The sequence below is a fragment of the Vombatus ursinus genome, unplaced genomic scaffold (genome assembly GCF_900497805.2).
Source record: "Vombatus ursinus unplaced genomic scaffold, bare-nosed wombat genome assembly UNPS02000577.1, whole genome shotgun sequence".
Taxonomy (NCBI): Eukaryota; Metazoa; Chordata; class Mammalia; order Diprotodontia; family Vombatidae; genus Vombatus; species Vombatus ursinus.
In genome coordinates, this window is record NW_020940355.1 from 15,589,957 (window position 1) to 15,615,712 (window position 25,756).

The window sequence follows — 25,756 nt, forward strand, 5'->3', positions numbered from 1 at the left end:
TATGTTCCAACCATGTTTAACCAGTTTCATTGTATACAGAAGAAAAGTTACGTTTCTAACAGTAAACTTTGCTCCAGGAGTATCACTTAATGTACCTACTAAGTAAACAATGCTTAATAACGTGGTCTAAAACCGAAACCAAATATAATCAGTAGTAAATGTGTTGGTAGTGATCGGCAATTCTATCCTCGTGTAGGAGAAATAATCTCCTAGGGGCACTTCATTTTATTTCCTTTTACAATAATTACAGCCTTATTTTTTTGTACCTGGAACTAGCTTAGTGTTTCCTTATCTTCCCTAAGCACTCCCCCGCTGGGATCACTCATTTCTCTAGGCAACGCAAATCCACTTACAAGAGAAGAGGATAGATCTGCAGAAGGAAGCACACAGCAACCCGGGCTTCCCTGGCATTATCTTATAAAACCTCTCCAAAAAGCCCTTTGCTTGGCAACCAAAGGCAATGATCCCTGAGCATACATACTATATAAACCTGCTGTTTCTCTCACAAGCTATTCAATCCAATTAGTCAATCAACAAGCAAGTCAGTGTTTACAAGCTGACAGGCAGAGAGCTAAAGGCTGGAAATACATAGAAAGGCAAAAAACCGTTCATTACCTTCAGAAAGTTAACCTGTCTTTCCCGATAAGAAGGGGAGAGTGGGGCCTAACTCCCTCCCCCTACTTCCCTCCCCTTATTTCTTATCCACTTTCACTTCTCCCAGGAATACGACCTAGAGATTGCTTTACATATACGATACATAAAAATGAATTATGAATCAGTTCCTACCTAGGAAGCCTTGGAGTGATTCCTAACCTTGTTGGGAGCAGCAGCTGACAGTGACGTCTTACGAAACCAAATTCCCTACAACGCCGCGAATTTCACTGCCCCTGGCTGCTTAGACTAACCTCCGTCAGCTTCTTTTCTAAGTGAGATTCAGACACCCTCCATAAAACACCATGCATGTTGTGTTTTTAAAGGCAGGCAGATATGGTGCTACTTTGTGTCTGCTTTAAGAAAGGAACAAAGTTTCAAATAACAATCAAGTGTCCCTGTGATACTACATCAAAAACAGGAAGACTTGTGGTTAAAACAAAGAGATGTGTGTGCCCGGGAGAGAGGGAGAGAGAGAGAGAGAGAGAGAGAGAGTGTGTGTGTGTGTGTGTGTGTGTGTATTAGAAAGAGAGAAAAGGGGGGGACAGAGACAGACACTTGGGGGGAGGGGAGGGAAAGGAAGAAGGAGAAAGGAGAGGGAGAGTCACACCGAGATAGAGACATCTGCACTGGGGTAATCTGGGACAATCTACCAATCAATCAATAAACATTTATTCAGTGCTTACTATGTGCAAACACAAAAGCAGCAGTATGATTCCTATAACTCACTAAGACTTTTCATTGGATACATGGGAGTTTTGGAAAGATAATCAGTGCTTAGAAGGAAGACTTTAAGGCTGTTTTCTGCCTTTGAAAGCCTGGAATTATTTGGGACTTTGGTCAAATCAGTTTTAAGAAACTGGGAAGGCTCAATACAATAGGAAGACAGGAGCCTGCAAAGAACTTCTTACAAAATTATTCCTGAGGCAGCTAGGTGGCACAGTGGATAAAACTCCGGCCTTGGGGTCAGGAGGACCTGAGTTCAAATCCAGACTCAGACACATGAAACTTACTAGCTGTGTGACCCTGGCCAAGTCACTTAACCCCAATTGCCTCACCAAAAAAAAATTATTCTTTCTTGTTATCTTGAGCCGGCCCAGAAGTAAATGTTTCCAAACTACTATTCTTATTCTATCAAGTACATTTTTGTCTTTAAATTCAAATATTTAGCACCCTTTCCTCACCTGCTTAATGTGATGATCTGAATAAATTATTGGAGTAAATATTCCACATCTTAACTCAGATTGAAGGATGTAGATATTAGACAAGGCTTTAGATTAGTCATTGGAAGCCGATTCATCATGGAGGAAGAAGAAGTGTTGAAATAAGAATTTGTTGCTTTTACTGTCCAGGAACTTTTAGAGAGGCAATGGGTGGAGTGGATAAAGGGCTGGTTTTGGAGCCAGAAGATGTGGGTTCAAATTCTTAGACACAAAGGAACCAACCATTGGACTTTGGCTAAGTCACTCAAACTCTTCAGTGTGGCAGGGAAAAATTTAATACAAAGTAACCGTGGTGTTGCTGATAACAAGAGCTAGCATTTATATAGGGCTTTAACGTTTACAAAGTACTTTGCATATCTATTGGCTCATTTGATTCCTAAAACAATTCAGGGAATCCAGTAGGTGCCATTTATTATACCTATTTTTCCAGAAGAGAAATTGTGGCTAAGAAAGGAAAAAAGATCAGATCTGCATCTAGCAATGAGACCTCAGGCACTTTACCTGGAAGCCTCAACTCCTCATCTATAAAGTGGATCAGAGGTGGAGAATCTAAGGCCTCAAGGCCACATGTGGCCTTCTAGGTCCTAGGGAGTGGCCTTTTGACTGAGTCCAAGTTTTGCAAAACAAATCCTTTTATTAAGGGCATTTGTTCAGAGAAGTTTGGATTCAATCAAGGGGCCATTCGTGAGGACCTAGAGGGCCACATGTGGCCTCGAGGCAGGTTCCCCACCCGTGGACTAGATGGTTGTCTTCTAAGATTCCTTCAAGCCCTAAATCTATGATTCTATGATCAGCAGAGGGAGTCTGCACACCTTGAGCCTATAAATTCATGAAATCATAGATCCTGACAGAAACAATATTTTTGGAGATAGGCAAAAGAAATGTCAGTCTCTGAAGACAAGTCCAAAAGAAGAGTTTCAAAAAGGCCTCGATTAATGGCAGTATCAATAATATGACTAAATAAACGAGGCCTTCCCAACAATAACCAAGGTAAAAGCCCTGCTGTTCCTTAAAAACAATGAATGTTATGATTATAAAGTAATGGAAAAGGTTTTCTTGTGTGACTGATAACCAGGCTTATAAAAGCAACTGTAAAGGGTTGAAAAAAAAATTTTTTTTCTGGGCAATAGCAACATATTGGAAGAAGTACAGAGCTTCCCAATTTGACCAAACACACAGGTGGAATTTTAAGTTCACATTTGCTGAAACTGTTAATCTTATTACTTTATAATCACATCTCATTAAAAGAAAGTAACTTTGGGAACTCTAAATGCCTTGAAAAGTATCACCATTAAATTTGACCTGTACAGTTTATTACATCTCTCTAAGGATTTTTCTTCTAGTTCCTTCAGTTATATGTCATATTTAAACCTCTTGATCATATACCTCCAGTCATATAAATATACATATATGAACATATAAAATCATGCTTAGGATGTCTTGGGAACCGAAAGACTTTTCCTCCTTTTTTTTTTTTAAGGCTCATTCATAAATTATTCTGATGACTAAAGCAACACAGAAATCTGTCTGGTCTGCATGCAGAATTAACAAATCACACCCACCAGAGATCCGATTGAGTGTCACCCAGAAATGTTCATCAGGGCTGTAGGTGTCCTTAGACCATAGGAGTAAATCAATGGCCCGATGGTCTTGGAAAACAAAGTTGACAAACTCCCTTGTGAGGGCAACATAAGCTGAGCCGAAGTAAATTACTAGTTGATGGGGAGGCAAGGATTTTAAAATTCTGGTTCTTTGCATATATGAGGTTTGAGGGGTAATATATTCTTTGAAGACATATTTAGTCCTTTCAATAGCATGTGCAGGAGGCAGCACTCCTGGGGTGATATTTTTCCCTTTAAATCCTTTCAGATGCTGGATTATTTCCTTATTGGTTTTCAGAGGGAAATCTTGCCCACAAGTGTTAATAATGTACCTCCACTGAACCTCAGAGGCTACAAGGTCTTTCATGCAGTTCAGGTCAGCCTGGAGCCTGGATATTCCGCCATAGACAACAGGCTCCAACTTGGAGGCAAGGAAAGCATTGGGGAAGCAGCCCACCAACCACTCCACAGCATCTTTAAACTCAGCTGTAGTCTTCTCATCCACGTGAACACAGTAAACATTTTGGGGCATGTAAACCGCCCTGAAGAGCTTCTCAAAGGTTTCAAAATCCTTATGAATGACCATTACATAAGCCAAAGGGAACTGGGCTTCTTCTTTCGACAGGGGAGCTGTTATGTAGTGACTTTGGAGCAAGTACTCCTTACAAGAGACTCTTCCAAATAAAGGCATTAATACTTTCTCCCACACAAATGTTGACTTCCCTTCTACGACGGTATTACAGAACTGGGATAGAGATCGCTCATTAGACACATTTAACCGCTGATAACTCTTTGATTGATAGAGTTGATGGTTGTACAGCAGGATGAAGAGGGCCACGGTCAGCACGGGAATGGCAAAAAGATAGTATCTCCCAAAGTTCATTCTTTTGATTCCTCGGAGGGGAAAAAGAATCCCTCTTCAGGGACTGAGAAATGATCGGCTCCTGAAACCGTAAGTCACCCAGCCTCCGACTTACTTTTTCTGGAAGATGTTGCATCGGGACAACTTCTCAGCTGTGTCTGCTCGTCCAGCCTCCAAAGAAGACTTGTGGTTTAGTTAAGATTTGCTCTTTAATTCTCTCTCCAATCCATCACCCCAGTTTCGGCATCGGATAGCAAAGCTTTTCTCTCCTGACGTGCGGTGTGTGCTCAGTGCATTCAGAGGGCAGCAAGTAACGAGCTAAGCTCAGCCCAGCCCAGCCCAGCCCTCTCTTAGCTCTTGATTTGCATATGAAAGCGTAGGGGGTAGATCTCAGCAAATCACTTTCAGGGTCGGGTAGGATTGAGACCTTTTTCGGTAGGAGCTTTTGTTTCTGTAGCTTCGGTGTTACCGCCTACTCCCATTCACCAAGCTATTTATTCGGCTTTCTTGGATCCTCCCACCCTTGTCTCACCCACTCAGTTCTTCCAGCTGAGCACCTCTTTCTTTCAGCACCTGCAAAAGTGCAAAAGTTGTGGCGACCGTTCTCATAAATTCGGTCAGCAAGCCGGTTCCTCTTTCTCTTTCTGACTCCTAGACACTTCTTACTCATTTAAATGGTATCTTTGCCTTCTGGGTACTACCGTAGGGTAGGCAGGGGAAATGCACCTGCGCTCTGCATAGTCACAGTAACCTCATGCAAAAAATCTTTTTCGTGGAAGTGTTTGTTCACTGAACAGAATTTCAGGGGGCCATGTGGTCTCTGACTTTTAGAAGACATGGGAAGGTAGGCTTGGAAATGCATGGGGAAAATCCAGTGGTCAGAGGGGTTTTTGGTTTTTGTTTTGGAATCTAGTGTTTTTGTTGGGAATTTCTAGCAACAAACATTAAGAAATGTGATTCACGGAGCACAGATTAGCTCCTGTTACATATAGTCAGCCATCAATAGACGTTTATTAAGCACCCATTATGTGCCAGGTACTATGCTAAGCACTCGAATATGAAGTGTGGAGATGATTACTCCAGAGGCTACCACTTAATTATGGACAGGTTATAGGGGACAGAACCTTTGAAAATCGGAGATTTGGCAATCTCTGACGTTTTTATGCTTTTAAAATTTCTCATAAAATTTACCATGAGAATCTTGTACCTAAAGTCTTAGAATTCACATACTTCTCTTTCTCCCTGCTCTCCCTTCCTCTTTCCTTCAAAGAAGTACAAAAGGCCCTGAGTAATAGGAAAGAAGACCTGCTGGTAGCAAAGGGATCTAAAGCTTTCTTGCTACTGTATAAAACCCTTCTATTTTGTCCTAAAAACATTTCTATAGCGAAGTGCCATAGTAAATGGACCTGAAGTCAGGATGATCTGAGTTTGAAGCCTGCCTCAGATATTTAGTCCTAGCCGTGTGATCCTAGCGAAGTCACAGCTTGCTTCATCTGTAAAATGGAGATGAATAATTGCACCTAGTTCTCCAGGTTGTAGTGAGATAACATGAGATGAGTTAACATATGTAAAAGTACTTTGCAAACCTTAATGTGTTACATGAATGTTAGCTATTACTATTAAATGAACAGAATTATCTTTATCTGTGATCCTATAATCTTGTATGGAGGCAGCTAGGTGGCTTAGTGGGTTGAGTGCCTGGCCTAGAGTCAGGAAGACCTATCTTCTGGAGTTCAAATCTGACTTTAGATACTTAATAGCTGTGGGACACTAGGCAAGTCCCTTAAGCCTGTTTGCCTCAATTTCTTCCTCTGTAAAATGAGTTAGTGAAGGAAATGGCAAATCACTCCAGTATCTTTACCAAGAAAACTCCAAATGGGGTCACAAAGAGTTGGAAATGACTGAAAAATGACTGAACAGCAAAGAAAAAACATCTTGTATCCCTTCTGCATATGAGTTCTTCCTTACAGTGGTACATTCAGTAAGTGCCTATAATATTCAGGCAGTCCTTACTGTGGGCAGGGTTTCTCTATCTGTTTTATGTCCTGTAGCCCTTTGGCAGATCTGGTGAAGCCTATGAAGCCCTTCTCAGAAGAATATTTTTAAATGCAGGAAATAAAATACATATGATTAGAGTTACAAAGAAAATCAATTATATTGGTTTGAAATTCAGTTATCAAAATATTAAGTAGTGAGTATCAAATTAAATATAAAAATAGTTTTAAAAACAAGTTGATGCCTTTGAAAGGGGAACTTCAACCTTCTCTACTTATTGTGGCTCCATCCTTCATTTTCATTGGGTTTTTAGATTTTTCAAAGCTTCTGGCTTATTTTACTTCATTTGATCCTCTCAGCATTTCTGTGATGTAGGTGGGGCAGGTATTATTATCCCTGTTTCACAGCAGAAGAATATCAGAGGTTAAAAAATAGCCTGGATGGGACTTGAAGGGACTTTAGAGATCATTTAGCCCAATCCCCTCCTTTTGCTAATGAAAAGGTTGAGGTTCAGAAAGGTCGGGCTACAGAGAATGAACTAGGCCCCCTGAAAGTGACCCGAAAAGCTCATCAGCTCCAAATCCCTTGTTATTGGAAGGAACTGAAGCCCCTTGAGGGAGGGTGATTTGCCAGAGGTTCTATCTACAACCAGTTGGTGTTAGAATTGGGATTAGAATAAAAGTCTTTTGATTCCTTATGCAATTAATATTTTGAATGTGACAGAACTTTACGTGGGGTGGGGGGAGAGGAGTGAACAGAAGGAGTTGCTGGTAAGACCTGCAGCTTCATCACTGAATGGAACTACCAGATGTGGAATTCCCCTCTAACCAAGCTGCTCCAACCCACTTCCCTTTCTACCCTTGCTTCCTCCCACCCTTTTCCCACTCAGTTCCTTCTCTAAGTACCTCTTGTTTTGTCTTTATTTAGTATTAGCATCTATAAGGAGCAGCTAGTGGTGAAGTAGATTGAGTACTAGGCCTGGAGTTAGGAAGATTCTTCTTCTGAATTCAAATCTGGCCGTAGACACTTATTAGCTGTGTGATCCTAGGTAAGTCACTTAACCCTGTTTGCCACAGTTTCCTCATCTGTAAAGTGAACTGGAGGAAGAAATGGGAAACCACTCCAGTATCTTTGCCAAGAAAACCCCAAATGAGGTCAGGAAAAGTTGGATACTAATGAAAATGGCCAAACAACAACAAAATAAATGACAAAGTAAAACAGCAACACAAGGGTCACTCTAACCTTAGAAAGTTGCTTGAGGCAATGAGAGTGTAAGACTGGTCCGGTCATACGGACAGGAATTGAACCCAGGTCTTCCTGATCCTAAGGCCAACTCACTAACTATTAATACCATGCAGCTCTCATTCTTACTATTGATAAAAGAAGTGAAGAAGAGAATAAAATGCAGATCTAGCTCCCACTCCACAGGACACTGTCATCCTAGTGTCTTCTCTGGTTCCCAGGCAACAGAACATACAACCAAATCTAATCATTATTGATTTGGCAGACAAAGCCTCAAGTTCTGTTTGAAAAGAGCCCTGGTCTAAGTGCTTTCTGCTATTGTACCAGGAGAACCTGGTCACCAGCAGAGCTGTACTACAAAATCTTTTTCTGTCCCAATTCAGCAGGGGGGAAAAAAAAAGGAAGAAAAAAATCCTTTCCTTTCCCAAAGGCTTTAAAGTGTGTTGGCTTGTTCCCTTTTCTTCCTTCTTCTTGCTCCTCAGAACCAGCTCAGAGTGGATTTTTGGTGAAGAAAGAGTTGAGCTCTTTCACTTCTCTTTTCCTGCCTCACAGACATTCTCTTCACTTACTGCCATTTTAGAGAAAATGTACCATGGGCAAAAGAAATATAGGAAGGAGGAAGGAAGAAGAGACGTATTCTCAGTGCAGGCCCAGTCTGTATTTTTCTTTTGTTTGCCTTAAACTGTGCTTCTACAGAAGGGAATCTTGGTGATTTGCCAATGAGAACATGCCCAACAAACCATTTAAATGTGAACGATTCAGTCAAAGTAGATTGTAAATAGGATGTTTTGCAGCATTCTTTGTAGACTTTCAGATTTACAGCAGCAATCCAAGAAAAAAAAACATATATATGTATGTATGTATGTACATATATATATTTAATCTGGCTGGGCCTTTAAAATTATTTTGATGAGCAGCAGCAGAACATTTTCGATGATAGAATCACGATGATGTGATGCTTTTTAAGCAGATGGCTGAACCCTGGAATGTTTGGCCAGTATCCATGGTAACCAGGATTGAATGGGCATTTTCTTCCATCAAATGAAAGAGTGGGTTAAGTTTTCAATTTCCTACTAGAGCTTTAGTTGATGTTGGTGGCTCAATTGTGTTTTGAGGACCAAGATACCGAATAATGGACATTATGTGGCCATTTTTTCCGGCCACACCCTGAACATCTTTGTCCTATTGCAAGTTTAAAAGTAGCTCATCACTCAAAGGACCAGGAATAAGGTAAGAATAAAATCTCAGAATACTTAAAGTTAAAAATTAAATGTTGGTCCAGCAAGATCCTAAAGAGAACTGCACATATGTATTGTTTCCTGTCCTCTTATCACAATGACTTGGCATTCATGCAATTGTGGGAAAACCATCATAATCCCATTCTATGTGTTGGGATGCAAATGTGGCTAAAGAGACTTGTTATTAAGCAAAAAGTGATAGGTAGTGCTTTTTACTCTTATTTCCACCACACTGTTACTATGACAGCCTCCTAAAAGGTAGGTTTCTCTGCCTCTGTTCTCTCTCCTTCCAATTCATCCTTCACACCATTACCATACTCATGTTATTTATATGTAGATCTGGGTGTGTCTCTGTAAAGGTCAAAAACCTTTCAAAGCCTATGCCGATAAAATTAAGTTTGCATTTCTTTGCACTCTCTAAGGGATCAAGGCCCTCTGCAATCTGACACCATTTTGGTTTTCCTACCTTAGCTCGTACTATTCCCCCCTGACTCCTGTACTTTTGCTGCATAGAGTCATAGATATAAAGCTGGAAGGGGCTTCAGAGGCCATGGAGTCCAATCCCTCATTACACAGAAGACAAAACTGAGGCTCAGGAAGTTTAAGAGACCTGGCCAGGATCAGCATTAGGATTTGAACTCAGGTCCTCACATTCCAGAACCAAGGCTCTTTCTATTGCCTCACACTAGGAGTTTCTGCCCTGTACTTTCTATACTTTGAATTCCTACCTAGCTTTTAAATTCCAGCCCAAACGCCTTCAGGAAGTATCTTGATTCTCTCAGATAGTAACAGAATCTTGGGTAATCTTTTGTCTCGACTATTACCTAGCTGCTAATTATATTGTGATATCATTATATCATATATTCTATTAGGAATCTTCTAGATGACCACTTGTCAAGCATGTAGAGAAGATTCGTGCTTGGCTATGGTTGGGTTAGATGCCATGTGATGTTCTTTCCAACTCTGAGTTCTGGGATTCTAAGATTTCTACTCAAGTTATTTCTATGTTTTCTCCCTCCACTAGGCTGTAAACTCCATGAAGTATGAGAATGGTTCCTTACTAAACCATGTATCTCCCTCAGCCCCCAGTACACTGCAGAACAGAACTTAAATGTTTGTTGAAATGAAGAGAGGTTGGATTGGAGGCATTTGAAACCTGGGTCTGCCAATTACTACCTATTCAGACAAATCACTTAACTGTTCTGGGCTTCAGATTCCTTATCTATAAAATGTCATCTATGCTAGATGACATCTAAAGGTTCCTTCTAGTCCTAAATCTATGATCAAATGATAACGTAAATTGCTGACTCTTCTTTTCAACTCCAGGAATCTGAAAACCACTATACTGCACACCAGTACGCTGTAGTAGACTGAATAATTGGATCAGGGTTCAAATCCTGACTCTGTGACTTAACACCTGTGTAATTTAAGCAAGTCATTTAAGGGCAATTTCCTTATCTATAATTTTATTATTGCTGTGGTTGCTGTTGTTATTTTACAAGAGATTGAAATAGATAAGTTCTATAAACCTCTAATCTTATAATATTGCTCTGGCTCCCGCCTCCCCCCATTCTATTTTGGCTCTAACTCCTAAGCAAATAGTTACCCAGATAGAAACAGATTTGGGGATCTTTCAAGGTGGTGAAAAGGAGAACCAAAGAGCACATGACCTAGTACCTTTATGGAGGTACTTCATTACAGCTCCCCCCCAAATTTGTACCCCTTGTATTAATTATACTGCCATATTCTGCCTTGCATTTATACCTATTGGCTATTAGAATGCATCTAATCCCTCTTCCACATGACAATCCTGCAAATATTTGAAGAATACTGTTATTTCCTAATTTCTCTAGGCTAAACATTCCAAGTTCCTTCAAACAGTTCTCCTATAATGTGATTTCCAAAACCATAACTATCTTTATTGCTCTCTGTACTTTCCAGCATATGATGAGGCTAAAGAGTTGAGGAATACCTCTTTTTTCCTCTGTTATCTGTTAAGGTAAATCCTGGACAAAGGGGGCATTATCACATTGTTTTAGGACTGCTTACCTATCCCCATTTTGACACCTCTAAGGAGTTTCCACTGGGTCTTGTTAGAGGAGACTGTCACTCCTGAACTTTTCTGAGTTGGGGAAAAGGATGAACAAGGGCCTGGATCCAATGACCTGGTTTTTGAGGGGTTAGTTTATCTCTGTTAGAAGATTAGTACCCTTGGTGGTAACGGCTATCCTGACATTGAGCAGTAATTTAAGTTCCTTCTGGATAACTATTCCATAGCAGAGATTCTCAGGTGCTCATCAGGATAGGTGCAGGGCAGGATATAATAACCTGTAATGAGCTAAGTTGGGGCCAACACTCTTCTCTCAGCAGTTGTCGGCCACTACAATCATAATGGCTGAAGCAAGGGTGCAGGTGAATTGAAATCTAGAAGCAGCCTTTGAAGTGCTAAAGTTTATTGCATGCATCAGCCACCACTTTTGCATGCATCAGCCACCACTCTGTGCCTAGAAAAAATTAGAACAGGGCAATTTCAACCAGCATCAAGAAAGAGTCTGATGGTAGTAAGGGTGGCTTTGTTTGCTTCTATAATTGGGACCTATTTGTTGGACCTTTCATTCCCAAGAGTTCTACCATTACATCCAGGATCTCATCCTTAACTGATCCCATGTGTGAACTGGTGCCCTTCCTCTGGGACAAAATCTGTAACATTACATGGGGAGAGTGCTATGTCTTTTTGTTCCTGTGAGAGCAGAAACCCAAAGAAGGCAGGTCTGCTCGTCTCTGTTGTCAATCTATAGATCGGCCAGGAGTCAGGACACTGGCCCCCTTAGTCTCTTTCCAGACGAGGCTAATAAGTCTAGTCTGAGATTGACTTTGGATCTCTCCCTATCTCTCTTTTCAAGTGTTGAGAAAGATAGTACCCTCTCAACATGAGAATAACTCTACCTAAAGGTTTTCTTGTGCACTGTAGGGGCAGAATTCATGTCCCTGGGCCAGCTTTGTATGTACAAGGGTGACAGTATCACTATATTCTTTGTTTATCCCCTGTGTATTTTTAGAAACCAAAGGACCACACATATGTAACTATTCAACTCATAAGGTACCCAGAGCAAAAGCAAAAATTAGTGACTAGCTACAGCAACTCCTTCTCATGGATAGCTGCCATCTCATAGAACTTGTAATTGTGTAAGATCCTTTTCTTTGCTGGGAGTAGTTGTCTATTTCTTATTGCAGAGTCAACTCATCTTTCATAATCATCCCCAGCTGTGTTCTCTCCCCAGCAAGAAACAGCTTCCTAGGTCTGGCCCTGTTTCAGTAGCATAATAGATCTAGTGGTAAAGATCTGTGAGAGCTTTTCCTTTCTCCCTGTTGTACTACTGTGATAAGATTCCCTTTCCCACTAAAATGTGTGTGGACTAAAGAAGTAAAGTCAGAGAGAAAGGCACAGATGATCAAATGCAAATGTGGTCTTTGGTGACTATTAGTTCTCTAAGGAAGTGAACAATGCAGGTATGGAATGTAGGCAGTGATGGAGATTTTAAAAATTCTAATGTGTAACCAAAACAGCATTTCTATACTCTCAGATGATGAAAGTGGAGTAGAAGGGATGTGAACAATGGAGGCTGTTGGAAAATAGGAGGCAAGAAGATGATGAAGGCAAGCCATGGGGAAGTACCAGTCAAAGAATGGATTAGGGTATTGGATTCTCCATTTTGTTGTTGTTGTTGTTGAGTCATTTCAGTCATATTTGACTCTTCATGACCCCATTTGGGGTTTTCTTGGCAAAGGTACTGGAGTGGTTTGACATTTCCTTCTCCAGCTCATTTTACAAAGGAAGAAATTGAGGAAAATGTGCTTAAATGAATAGCCCAACATCACACAAGTGTCTGAGGCTTGATTTGAACTTAGAGAAATGAATCTTCCTGACTCCAAGCCTGGCACTCTACCCATTGCGCCACTTAGCTGCCATACATTTTGCAAAAGAAGAATTGTACACAATTAACAACTACACAAAAGAATACTTCATATCATTAATAATAAGAAAACTGTCAACAAAAACAACCCTGGGTTTCACCTTATACCCAACAAATTGGCAAAGATGACTAAAGACAGAAACAGCCATTGTTGGTAGGGTTATGGAAACACAGAAACAAAAATACGTTGTTGACAGAGCTATGAATTAGTATAACTATTCTGGAATGAAGTTTGGAATTATGCAAATAAATTGACTAAAATGCTAAGTACATATCTCAAGAATTTCATTAACTAAAAGGAAGGCTCCATAAACAACAAATATTTAAAGCAGCACTTTTCATGGTAAAAAAGAATTGGAAACAAAGTAGATGCCCATTGTTTGAGGGAATGGATAAACAAATTGTGGTACGTGAATACAATGAAATATTTCTGTACTTGATAAAATGACATAAGTATGGAAAGACATATCAGCTGAAAGTATGGAAAGACATATCACTGAAGTGAACGAAGTCAAGAAAACAATGCACACAATGACTATGCCAATACAGGGGAAAATCTAGGTGATACAAGAACTAAAGATATCAATAAAATCCATATTTTGCACACACACACACAATATTGTGTACTCAGAAAAGAAGAAAGGCTACTTTGGGGAAGTTCTGTGAACATAGTCCAAAGTTGTTACTGAGTCAGGGTTTGGATGGCTGTGAGTATAGCAATTTTGATTTGAGAGTAGGAAGGAATTTTCTGTCCAGGTAAAATAGGAATTTGCTTCCCAAGTAACCAAAGAAAGTAAGAAAAATGACTGAGTACAGCTTTAATTTGGGGGAAATAAGGATAACATAGCAAGGATTAACAGAGTGACTCCCAACATCCCAGAGGCAAGGAACCGGAAGGCTACAAGGGCTGAACTAGAGAGTAGCAGGAATAGACTAAAAAATGAGAATTCAAGATAATTTTGTAACATATGCCTATAATTTTCAGTCAAGGCTAATGTATGAATTTGTTTTGTTTGACCATACTTCTTATGAGGGAGGGCTTTTAGTTTGGAGGGAGAGCTGATAGAGAGTGTGGGGGAGTAATGCTAGTAATACATTTAAGAAAGGAAATAAAAGAGTGTCAATGAAACATTTTAAAAATAGAAACAAAAGAAGTCATAAGACAGTTCAGAAGGGGACACAGGCAAGAAGGACAATATTGGTACTGTGATGTTAAGTTTTATAGGGACTGGGGCTGGATTGATTTCATCAACATAGGGAACTCCCAGATGACAAAAGTTTCTCTATCAAAGCAGACTGGCATCTTGCCTGCAATGCAGAGTCTTAAAAAGTTGTTTAAAACAGTTGGAGTTGGAGTGACTTGCCCAAAGTCACACAGCCAGATGCCTAAGAGATAGGATATGAGTTCACTTCCTCCTAACTTGGAAGTTAGCTCCCTATCCACCATGTCATGTTGTCTCCCATTAATTTTAATATTCATATTTTAAAAAGCAAATTGTACATAATGGACATTCACAGTTTCATATACCATTCTCTTCTTCTGTTCTTTGTCTATCAAAATATTCATGCTTGTTGTTGCTTGTTAAATTTGCAATAAATTTTTAAAAGGTGGCTCTAAGGGGCAGCTAGGTGGTGCAATGGAAAAAGTACTGACCCGAGATTCAGGAGGACCTGAGTTCAAATCTGACTTCAAACACTTCCTAGTTGTGTGACCCTGGACAAGTCACTTAACCTCAATTGCCTTGGGAAAAAAAAAAGAGAGACAATTTGGAACTATGCTGAAGGGGCTATAAAACCCTGCATACCCTTTGATCCAGCAATAACACTACTAAGTCTGTATCCCAAAGAGATCATAAAAAAGTGAAAAGGCCCCACATGTACAAAATATTTATAGCAGCTCTTTATGTGGTGGAATTGGAAATTAAGGGGAATCCCCAATTGGGGAATGGCTAGAACAAGTTGTGGTATATGAATGTAATGGAATACTATTGTGCTATGAGAAATCATGAGCTGGCAGACTTCAGAAAAACCTGGAAAGACTTGTATGAACTGATGCTGAGTGAAATGAGCAGAACCAGGAGAACATTGTACATAGTAATAGCAATATTGTGTGATGACCAGCTTTGACAGACTTAGCTCTTCTCAGTAATGCAAGGATCTAAGACAACTCCAAAAGACCTATGATGGGGGCAGCTGGGTGGCGCAGTGGATAGAGCACCGGCCCTGAAGTCAGGGCCTTTTGTTTTGATTCTTCTTTCACAACATGACTAATGTAGAAATATGTTTAATATGATTATATGTTTATAGCCTATATCAGATTGCATGCCATCATGGGGAGAGGAGAGGAGACTGAGGGGGAGAAAATTAAAACTCAAAATCTTATAAAAATGAGTGTTGAAAACTAAAATTAACTTTAAAAAATTAAAAACTAAAAAAAAAAATGTAAAAAATGTAGCTCAAACTCACCTATTTTGTATGTAGGTTAGCCCCCTCAATCCCTTAGGGTAATAATTTGTCCACTTTGGCTGACTATGCATGAGTTGTGAATCTTGTGAGAAGGGATATTGTAGGATAAATGAAAGAAATAGGGTTTTGAGATGAAAAATTTCCTCTTTTCCCTAGCGTTGGTTTCAGCAGAAAGTAATTCAAGGTAGTGGCAAAAGAGTTGGCAAGGAAGCTTCTGGTTTAGAAAATGCCCTCAGGGCTACATTTTGTCCCAGCTCACCATACCCTTCCCAAGTCATGAAGTCTTAAAAACATAAATCCTTAATGAATTGAAAGAGAAGATCACCTATCAAGTGACACTGATGTATCTCTCAGGTGTATGCATGCTTCTTGTGACTTGGCCATCACTTTGGGTTTGATAAGGGAAAGGGAATAAGCATTTCTGTACTGTCTACCATGTTCCCGACACTGTTTTATGATATTATCTCAGTTGATCTTCACAAGCCTTCGAGGTGGATGCTGTTATTATCCCCATTTTACAAATGAGGAAACAGAGGCAAACAGTGACTTGCCTGGGGTCACACCACCAGTTTCTGAAGTCAGGTCTTCCTGACTCCAAGCCTAGTGCTCTATCCTCTGTGTCATGTAGCTGCCTCTGAAAGGCCTTTCCTTGTTTTTTTCCACAAATGCCATCCCTGCAATTTGGCTACCTTCCACTGGTGAATGATGGTGTTGTATACATAGAGCTTTTATGAAAGAATCAATAAGCATTTATTGAGTACCAACTATGTGCCTAGGCAGATGGAGATACAAAGACAAAAGAAATGGTCCTTCAACAGAAGGAATGTACATACTAATGGAGGAAATAGCATAGAGCCATTTAAATAAATACAAAATGTAGGGACAAGTGTAGAAACTGGACCTATAATTCTGGTGGTAATAGGAAATTCCAGGGTGGATATTCCCTCTACCAATGCAAGTCAGCATGTTCTCTGCAATTTAGTCTTCAAGATTTTCTTACAGCCCTGAGGTGAAGTAAACCTGTCCAGGGGCATAAAATCTGTATATGTCAAAGGTAGGCTATGAAGTCAGGACCAGCTCTCTATCCACTCTGCCACACTACCTCTCCAAAATACACAGTAAATATGGTGCCAGGTAATTTCATGGCATGGAATCAGGAAAGATCTCTGGTAGGAAGTTGCGTTTGAGTTAAGTTTTGAAGGAAGCAAGGGATTCTGAAGGAATTTAAGGGATGCCTAGCATGGGTAACAGCCTATGCAAAGGTGAAGAGGTAGGAGATGGAATATTGTGTGTGAGGAACAGCACAGAGGTCAGCTTGATTGGATTTGTATACAGTGTGTGTGAAGTTAGGTGCATATTGTCTACAAAAGTAGCCTGGACCCAGAATGTAAGGGGTTTTAAATGCAAAACAAAAAAATTTGTGCTTCTTGCAAGAAGTTAGTAGAACTTTCTGAATAAAGGAGTACAATAGTCAGAACTCTGTTTTAGCAATATTATTTTGTTACCTGTGGATCAGAGAGAGGAGAAACTTGAGGCATAAATAGTCCAAATGAGAAGTGATAACTAACTGAACTAGGGTAGTGGTCCTGTGAATGGAGAGAAGGAGATGGATTTGACAGGGATGTCAAGATAGAATAAAGTGATTTGGCAACTGACCCACTGATTGGCTATGAGGGTTAAGGGAAAGTGAGTAGTGCAAGATGACCTGAGGCTACAAAACTGAATGACTGGAAGGATGTTGTTGCTCTCAACAGAAGTAGGAACTTTTGGAAGAGGGATAAATTTGGGGGCAAAGACAATGAGTTCTATTTTGTATGTATTGAATGAGATGTGTAAGGGATATGCAGTTGAAAATGTCCAATTGGCAATTAACAACCATGGATGGAAGCTAAGAAATGACACTAAAGCTGGACGTGTGGATCTGGGAGTCTTCTGTATAGAAATGATGATTGAACCCAGGCTGCTGATGAGATTACCAAAAGAGCAAGCATAGATAGAGAAGAGAGCCCAGGACAGAGTTTTGGAGTGCATCATTAGAGGGTGATACATGAATGACAAATAAGCAAAAAAGAGTAAGGAAGGGCCATACAAAGGTAAAGAGGAGAAGGAAGGAGAGGAGAGAGACAGAGACATAGAGAGGCAGTGTAACAAAAAATCTAGCAAGGGGCCAGCTAGGTGGTGCACTGGATAGAGCACTGGCCCTGGAGTCAGAAGGACCTGAGTTCAAACCTGGTCTCAGTCCAGACACTTGACACTTACTAGCTGTGTGACCCTGGGCAAGTCACTTAACCCCAATTGCTTCACAAAAAAACCAACCAACCAAACAAACAAAAAAAACCTAGCAAGGAGAGAGTATAAGGGCTGTCAGTAGTCTCAAATGCTATGGTTTTGGTAATGAAGAGATCACTGGTAACTTCAGTTTCATGAAAAAAAATAAACTTTTATTACTATCTTTTGTTTTCACACCACTCCTGTATCTTTTCTCTTTCTGTTTGCAGAGAGCTCTCCCATATCTATATCTATCTATCTATTTATATATATATATATATACACACATATATGTATATATAAACATATGTATATACATATACATATATCTATATAAGAATTTTTTAAAAGAGAAAAAAAGGCAAAACCGCTCAACATATCAAAAAATCTAACAATGTTCTATGTCCATGGATCCCCTAACTCTGCAAAGGAGTTTGGGGAGGTATTATATCAATTCTTTAGGACCAAGTGTTTTTTTTTTCCTGTAATTTTGCAGCATTCACTTACGGTTGTTTTGTGGTTTGTTGTTCTCTTCATTTGCATTGTTGTAGTTGTTGTACATATTGTTTTCTTCACTGTTTACTTCTCTTTGCATCTGTTCGTGTTAAGTCTTTCCATGCTTTTCCATATTAATCATATTCATTGTTTCTTACAGGACAGTAATATTCTATTACATTCATGTACTATAATTTGTTTAGGCATTCCTCAGCCAGTGGGCATCTACTTTGTTTCTGGTTCTTTGGAATCACAAAAAGTACTACTATAAACATTTTGGTAGATACTGAATCTTTTGTCGGTCACCCCCTTAGGGTATATATGAAGTAGGATCCTAGCTATGGATTCCCTGGTTCAAAGAGTAAGAGCTTTTTAGCCATTTTATTTGCATAATTAAAAATCATTTTCTAGAATGATAGTACAATTTCACAATTCCACTAACAATGCATTAGTGCACCTTTTTTTTCTACCACTGCCTCCAGCATTGATGATTGCCAACTCTTGTCATTTTTGCCATTTTGCTGAGTGTATAGTAGAAGCTCAAGGTTATTTTGAATTTCACTTATCTTATTATTAGTGATTTGAAGCATTCTTTCATATGGTTAACAGTTTGCAATTCTTTTAAAAATTGTTTATATCCTTTCACCACTTATCTTTTGAAGAATGGCTTTTGGTATCATATGTTTCTGTTAGTTGTGTATATATCTTGGATACCAAACTCTTATTGGAGAAATTTGATGCAAATTTTTTTTTGGTCATTTGAACAAAATAATAGGCAAGAAAGGATAAGAGGGTCATGTGTTTTTTTTTTATGATGGACAAAGATAGGGAGATTGAAGATGAGGAAATGAAGTGAGAACAATAATTTATCCTAAAATAATCATTTATATTATGACCTCAACATTGTAAAAAAGGATCAGTTTTGGAACACTTAAGAACTGTGAACAGCTCAATGATCAATCATGATTTTAGAGGACCAGCAATGAAGAATGCTAACTACTTTCCTTCTGACAAAGAGGAGATGGACTAATGTGCAGAATGAGACATACATTTTTGGATATGTCCAATATGGAAATTTTGCTTCTCTCTACTTATTTGCTATAAAGGTTTTATTTTTTCTTTCCTTTTTTTCCCCAGGGACCCCAGTAGTTGAAAAAGTGAAAAAAAAATGCTTAATAATTGAAAAAAAAAGGTGGCAGCTAGGTGGCGCAGTGCATAGAGCTCTAGCCTTGCAGTCAGGAGGACCTGAGTTCAAATCCAACCTGGGACACTTGACATTTACTAGCTATGTGACCCTGGGCAAGTCACTTAACTCCCATTGCCTCACCAAAAAGCAAAAAAAAAAAAATCAGAACCCCCTCCCCCCCCAAAAAAAACATTTAAAAGAAAGGGGGATGATTGGTATGGGGGAGGAAGGGTGATAGCCACAGGAAATGGGAGGGTATGGAATCAAGCTAAGGGCTAGGCCTTGGCAAGTAGAAGGGATATCTTGTCATCAAAGAGTTGAGTAAAGGAGATAATTCGGGATGATTTCAAAGGATTCTGAGAGATACATTAAGGGAGGAAGAGGGAGCACACAGCGGCAAATGACCTCTATTATCTCAGACAAACTATGAGTTGAAGTGCTTGGCTGAATAAGAGGGGGGAAGACTTGAGGAGAAAAGAGAAAATTTGGAAAAGCTGTGGAAGTAGTGCTGTGGTGGTAGTGACAATTAATTAGGGAAGAGTAAAAGGATTACAATGCAATGGTGAGGACTTAGTTTAGATTAGATAAAATTAATCTGGTAATGGGCACAGAATAAGCATAATTAGGCAATTTTCTCCAGTACTATTCAACAGTACATATACTACTCAGTCAGCTAGTCTTCCCTAAATATAGCCCATATATATCTATCTTTCTATCTATCTATCTATCTGTCTGTCTGCCTGCATGTCTGTCTATGTCTTTCTCTCTCTACATATATATATATATACACACATATACATGTATTTATATATAGATATATATTTTATAACAGGGTTGTTAAATAGTTAACTCATTTCTTGCATGTGGATCATTGTAATAACTAGCTAGCTCTTCTTTAACTACATCATGGAAAAACCAATTATTTCCTAGAGTTTGGATAATTTGCTAGATAAAGGTTATACAGAACAAAAAAAAAAAGGTAGAAAGTCATTTTAGTACCTGGATGGTTCACACAAACCTGACCTGTTTTTCTGCTTAAGTTTTTCATGTAACTGTGGCTTTGTCTGCTGCTTTTGAACTTAACTCTTGCAAATATTTCCCATTGCTCAGTCATTTTAAATTCTGATTCTGCCTTCTGAGAAGTCCCCTTAGATTATGGATCTACCATAGAATACAATAACAGTCAAAGTTTTAAGTAGCACCAGCCCAGAACAAGACTACTCAATGTGTCTACACTATACTGTACAGTGCAAGATCAATTTCCCCTGTTTGTTGGTAAATAGGTTGCCTGTGGGAGAAAACTGGGACAAGAAAACCCTGATTGCCCAAATCTACACATTTACACCTTCATGTCATACAAATCCTGTGCCTCTCTCAGCACATACCACTAAGCAGGTAAAGCATGGGAACAAAAAGAAAATGATTGGGGCAGCTAGGTGGCCCTGGATTCAGGAGGACCTGAGTTCAAATTTGGCCTCAGACACATAACACTTACTAGCTGTGTGACCTTCGGCAAGTCACTTAACACCATTGTCTAGCCCCCCCAAAAAATGATTAACATCCATGGGTGGCTTTAACAAGGAACACATGTCTCCCTTCTTTGCAGAAGTGGAAGACTATGGATATGGAAGACTGCACAGACCATCAGACTTGATTGATGTATAGGTCAGTTTTGCTGAACTGCATTTTTGTCTTTTCTTATTCTTTGTTTTAAGGGATGGCTCTTTGAGTAGTGGACAGAGGGCAGATATACTGGGAAATTAAGTTATCAAAAATAAAAGCTATTGATAAAAATTTAAAGCAAAATTTAAAAAAATGGGCATTGGGGATGTTCAGCTTGAAGAAGAGATCTTAGGATAATAGGTTTAGAGCCAGATGGAATATCATAAATCACTTACATCAACCAAATCACTTTACATAGAAGGCTATAAGGGGCAGATCCCCTTTCCCCTCCACTCCCCACTAACAGCAATGTCTCCTTTGTATCTCTTATGGGGAATCACATACTTTTTGGTCTCAGTCTCCAACAGTACTTTTTACTTAGCAACCCAAGGAAATAAGCTGAAGACATGATGTGCAGAGAGAAAAAAAGCAAGCTAAAGTTAATTTAATCATACCCCTAGATCAAGTAAAAACTCAATCTCTTGGGGCAACTGTGAGTCAGTCTGGGATGTGGGAGAAATGGAAGTGCCTCCTTTGTGCACAAGACAGGGCTCCTTTTCTAGAATCTTTTAAGTGCACCTATATACTTTGTACCTCTCCCCTCCCTCCCATCAGTTTTCTCATAGGTGAGGCCTGTTCAGTGAAAGCCTCTCCTCAGCCCCCTCCCTCACCACCTACATACATATACACATACACATACACATATATATACATACTCACATATACACACCATCCCAGCCAGATTTAAAACAGTCCAGGCAAAAGAAAATGGAATATAGTTCAGAATTATGAGGATTATAGAAAGATGTAGATGGTTGCACCTCCCAACCTGTGACTAGAATATTCTCTTTATTTTCCCTTGACTTAATCCATAGGACCTGGACAATTTATTTTTTCATGGCCATGTGAACATATCTATATGCATATATACACACACGTGTATATGTATATGTGTATGTATATATACATGTATATATAAATATATTTCATTCAGAGCCTAAATCCTTACAGAGATTATTTTCTTAAGCAGAATTTGTTATTACCTTGCATGTAAAATGAGGGGGTTAGAAGTTATTCTAATGTTCCATCTGGCTCTAAATCTATGATCCTATTTATCTCTTTTCCAGGATAAATATCCCCAGTTTCTTTGACCAATGCAAACATTTGATGATTCGATTTTCCTTTAGCATATTTTCAAATTCTCTCCTACTCCTCGTGATTTTCCTCTGTACCTGTTGTTCTAGAATCTCAGTGTGCTGTCTAAAGTATGGTACCTCAAACCGGACTTGATTGTCCATCTGTGCTCTGATCAGTTCCTGGTCCAGTGGGATTATTAGCTTTCTTGCCCAGAACACTATATCCTCACCTGGAATACTGAAATAGCATCCTAATTAGTCTTCCTGCATCCTGTTTCTCTCCTCTCCAATCCACCCTCTACACAGCTGGCATATTTGTATATGCCAAACTTATATGTCTGACAATGTTACTCCTCTATTCAGAAAGCTCCAATGGCTCCCTATTGCCTCAAGAATAAAGTATACAAACTTCCCAGCATGGCTGCAGCCTACCTCTCCAGGCTTATTGAACATTACATTCATTCGTGCACTTTACTTTCCAGGCAAATTGTCTTATTGGTTATTCCCAGTACAAGACATTCCATTGCTTGTCTCCTTTCTTTTGCTCAGGCTACCTCCTCCTTACTTCCCACCCTCCAGGCCTGTTTTATATATATATATATATATACACACACACACACACACACACACACATATATACATACATGTATATATATATGTATGTATATATACTCCTTCACCTCAGAAGCCCTAATTTCCTTAAATACTCTGCTCAAATTCTACCTCCTACATAAGACCTATCTTGATCCTCTCAGCTGCTAGTATTTTCATTGCCAGAAGTTACTTAGTATTTTTATATGTATGTGTGTATATATCCACACATATACATATGTGTTTATGTATGTATAGATGTATAGATAATATAAAGTATTTTTTTTGGCAGCTAGGTAACACAATGGAAAGAGTGCCAGGCTTAGAGATCTGGCTTCAGATACTAGCTGCGTGATCCCTGGGCAAGTCACTTAACCCTGTTTGCCTCAGTTTCCTCATGTGTAAAATGAACTGGAGAAAGAAATGGGAAACCACTCCAGCACCTTTGCCAAGAAAACCCCAAATGGGGTCACGAAGAGTCAGACACGACTGAAAAATGATTCAACAACATAATAGTAGTTACATATACATATATATACATGTACAATTTACTTTATATTTATATTTATGTACAGATATATTATTTGCTTATCTGTGTGAGTACTGTAGTACCCCAATAGAATGTAAGCTCCTTGAGGGCAAGGGCTGTTTCATTTTTATGTTTGTGTCCCCAATTTGTAGACAGTGCCTGACATGTAACAGGTACTTAATGCTGTTTGAATATCAGTGAAGTCTCAATGATTATCAGCGAATATCAACCAAGCTGCCACCTTAAGCTAGCATTATACTAAAATTTGGGGGCCGTTTTTGTGTGACTTGCTTTTCAGCTGTACTTACATAGTCGACCTTTTAAAACCCAAGGATGGGATTTTGCATTTATCACTATTAAATTTCATCAAGTCAGGGTCAGCCCAGAGATGTGACTTGTGCAAGAGTCAGAGATGGAGAACTTTCCTACCAATAAGCAGGACTGAGTAGGATTTTTTTTTTTTGAAGGAGTCTGGGGAATTGGGAACATACTATTTGAGAAAATGTTCCTTAACGTTTCTACTAACCCTCCCTAGGGTTGTTTGCAAAGCCAGTGCTTTGGGAGTTGTAAAGTATCACATAAATGTAAGACATTATTATTATTGTTGTTGTTAGAACTGAATTTTGCATCAATACATGTAACAAGCCCTGGAACATTTTAAGACCTCCTAAATGAGATTCACAGTCATTCAAAACATAATCCACACTGGAAAAACAAAGTACATAAAGATCACTTATTGTCCAAATAATGACATACAGCTAGATGGGCGGTCCATGGGCTATTATGTCAACATGAGACACTGCAAGTGAATTTAATTCTAGCTGGGCCTAGAATTAAATTGGAGAAAGATAGTAAGATATATTGCAGTTAACTGCAACTGGGAAACTTTCAAGTGCTTTCCATTGAAGTCAATAAGTATTTATTAAGGATTTACTGTGTCAAGTGCTGAGAATAGAAATACAAACAGAAGGACAGTCCCAGACCTCAAGGAGCTTACATTCTAATGGACAAAGACAACACATAAAAGGAAGCTGAAAAGGGGTGGAGTGAAAGAGATGAAAATATAGTGCAATTGGTGGTGGGGTTGAGGGGAAAGAATAATAGCAATAGGTGGAAAAGTCAGGAGTGCAGTCTGGAGAGGAATGAATAATACAAGTTCAAGCTTCTCCCAGAAACAAAAACTTATACATCTTTTTAACACCAGCATTCTTCCAGTAACATGATAGGATTAGGAATCACCAAATGCCCCAGATCTTTTAAAAAATGGAAGCTATATAGTCATTGTAAGTCACAGCATATTCCCAATTCCCAATTCCCAATCATATGCAAGAAGTGGTATAAAAGATATCATCAGAGAGATGCATGATCCAAAAAGGGAGAGAGGCTTGGCAAAGTTACAAAAATGAGATCCAGATGGACAGAACTCATGCTGCCACGGTAGCCACATAATGTGAAGAGATCTAAAGGAAGGCCCTGGGACATGAGATGTCTCCTCTCCAAGAGGATATGGATTAGATTATTACCGGAGGAGGGGTGGTGATCGTGCCATTAGAGGGAGTACCCACAGTAATGAGATTAGAGATCCATTTAAGTGTTTGGAGGTAAAATATTACTAGCATATTCAATTCAACAAATGTTTATGTAGGCACCTGCTCTATGCCAGGCATTGTGCTAAGCACTAGGGATTTCAAAGTCTTCAAGGACCTTATTTTCTACTGGGTAGAATGGGTATACTGTGCAAATATAGGTGCGAATACAGAATTTCATTTGAGAAGAGGAAAGCAGTGTAAATCTACTGCTCTGGTGGCCCACTGATTCACAACCTGAGAGGCTGGGGGAAACAAAAGGGGCCTTTTGGTATTAATAGGAGTCCTGTTTCCATAGCTCTTAGTTTCATTTGAGAACAGTGGCTTATGTAATACAGAAGCTATCTGAGGCCCAATTCAGGAGTCAGAAACTACCACTCTTAAAAGAACTATATAATCCATTGAGAAACAAAATTCTCTAAGAGGGATTATAAAAACAATGAACTTCTACATAGTGTGGTGGAACAGCTTTTTTTTTTGTCTTTTTTTTTTAAAGATGAAGTTGAAGGCTGTTCCTAGTGCTAAATTCAACCTTTAAAAACTGCCTTCTCTAAAATACTGTAACCCCATCTGGGATTCTAATTGAAGTAGACATTAGAATGTCTTATTTCTTTAGGTTGCAGTCTCCTCTGATGTATGTAACTGGTAGATTTCCTTATTAAACACAAGCTTCACCCCAGGGTCAGGCTAAGGGTGTGGATTTATGCTGAATGCTCAATTGAAAATGCCTACAGCCCCAGGAATTAGAGCTAAATAGTAGGGTTGAATGGAAGAAGAAAGGGTCAGTTTTTGGCAAGTTCAGGACTACAATTTTGCCTTTAGGACAAGAATATTTACACACAGCCCAGCTACATCTTCAAAGTACAAGGCATATTTTGATAATGCGATGTGTGAGTGAAGAATGACAATAATTTAATACAAATGCATCCATGAGAACTCAGTCAGAAACAAGGACTCATAGAATTTTAAGGTCATAAGGAACTGAAGAAGTCATCTAATCCAGTGCCCTCATTTTCCATAGCAATGGACTTTCTGTTTCTGTTTTTGCTTT

General features: G+C 39.2%; 2 protein-coding genes across 3 annotated transcripts in view; both read right to left on the reverse strand.

The window, feature by feature from the left end:
• Positions 1-4,651, reverse strand: part of LOC114023401 (N-acetyllactosaminide beta-1,6-N-acetylglucosaminyl-transferase-like) — an 85,078-nt gene extending 80,427 nt beyond the window's left edge. For both annotated transcript variants that reach the window (XM_027836122.1, XM_027836043.1), the window contains exon 1: positions 3,437-4,651. In XM_027836122.1, coding sequence (XP_027691923.1) covers positions 3,437-4,358 — 922 coding nt within the window. In that variant the 5' untranslated portion in view covers positions 4,359-4,651. The remainder of the gene's footprint in view (positions 1-3,436) is intronic.
• A 74-nt stretch (positions 4,652-4,725) lies between these two features.
• LOC114023520 (N-acetyllactosaminide beta-1,6-N-acetylglucosaminyl-transferase-like) overlaps positions 4,726-25,756 on the reverse strand; it is a 31,325-nt gene continuing 10,294 nt past the window's right edge. Inside the window, exon 2 of the mRNA XM_027836229.1 lies at positions 4,726-4,910. Within this exon, the coding sequence (XP_027692030.1) occupies positions 4,828-4,910 (83 nt within the window). The 3' untranslated portion in view covers positions 4,726-4,827. The remainder of the gene's footprint in view (positions 4,911-25,756) is intronic.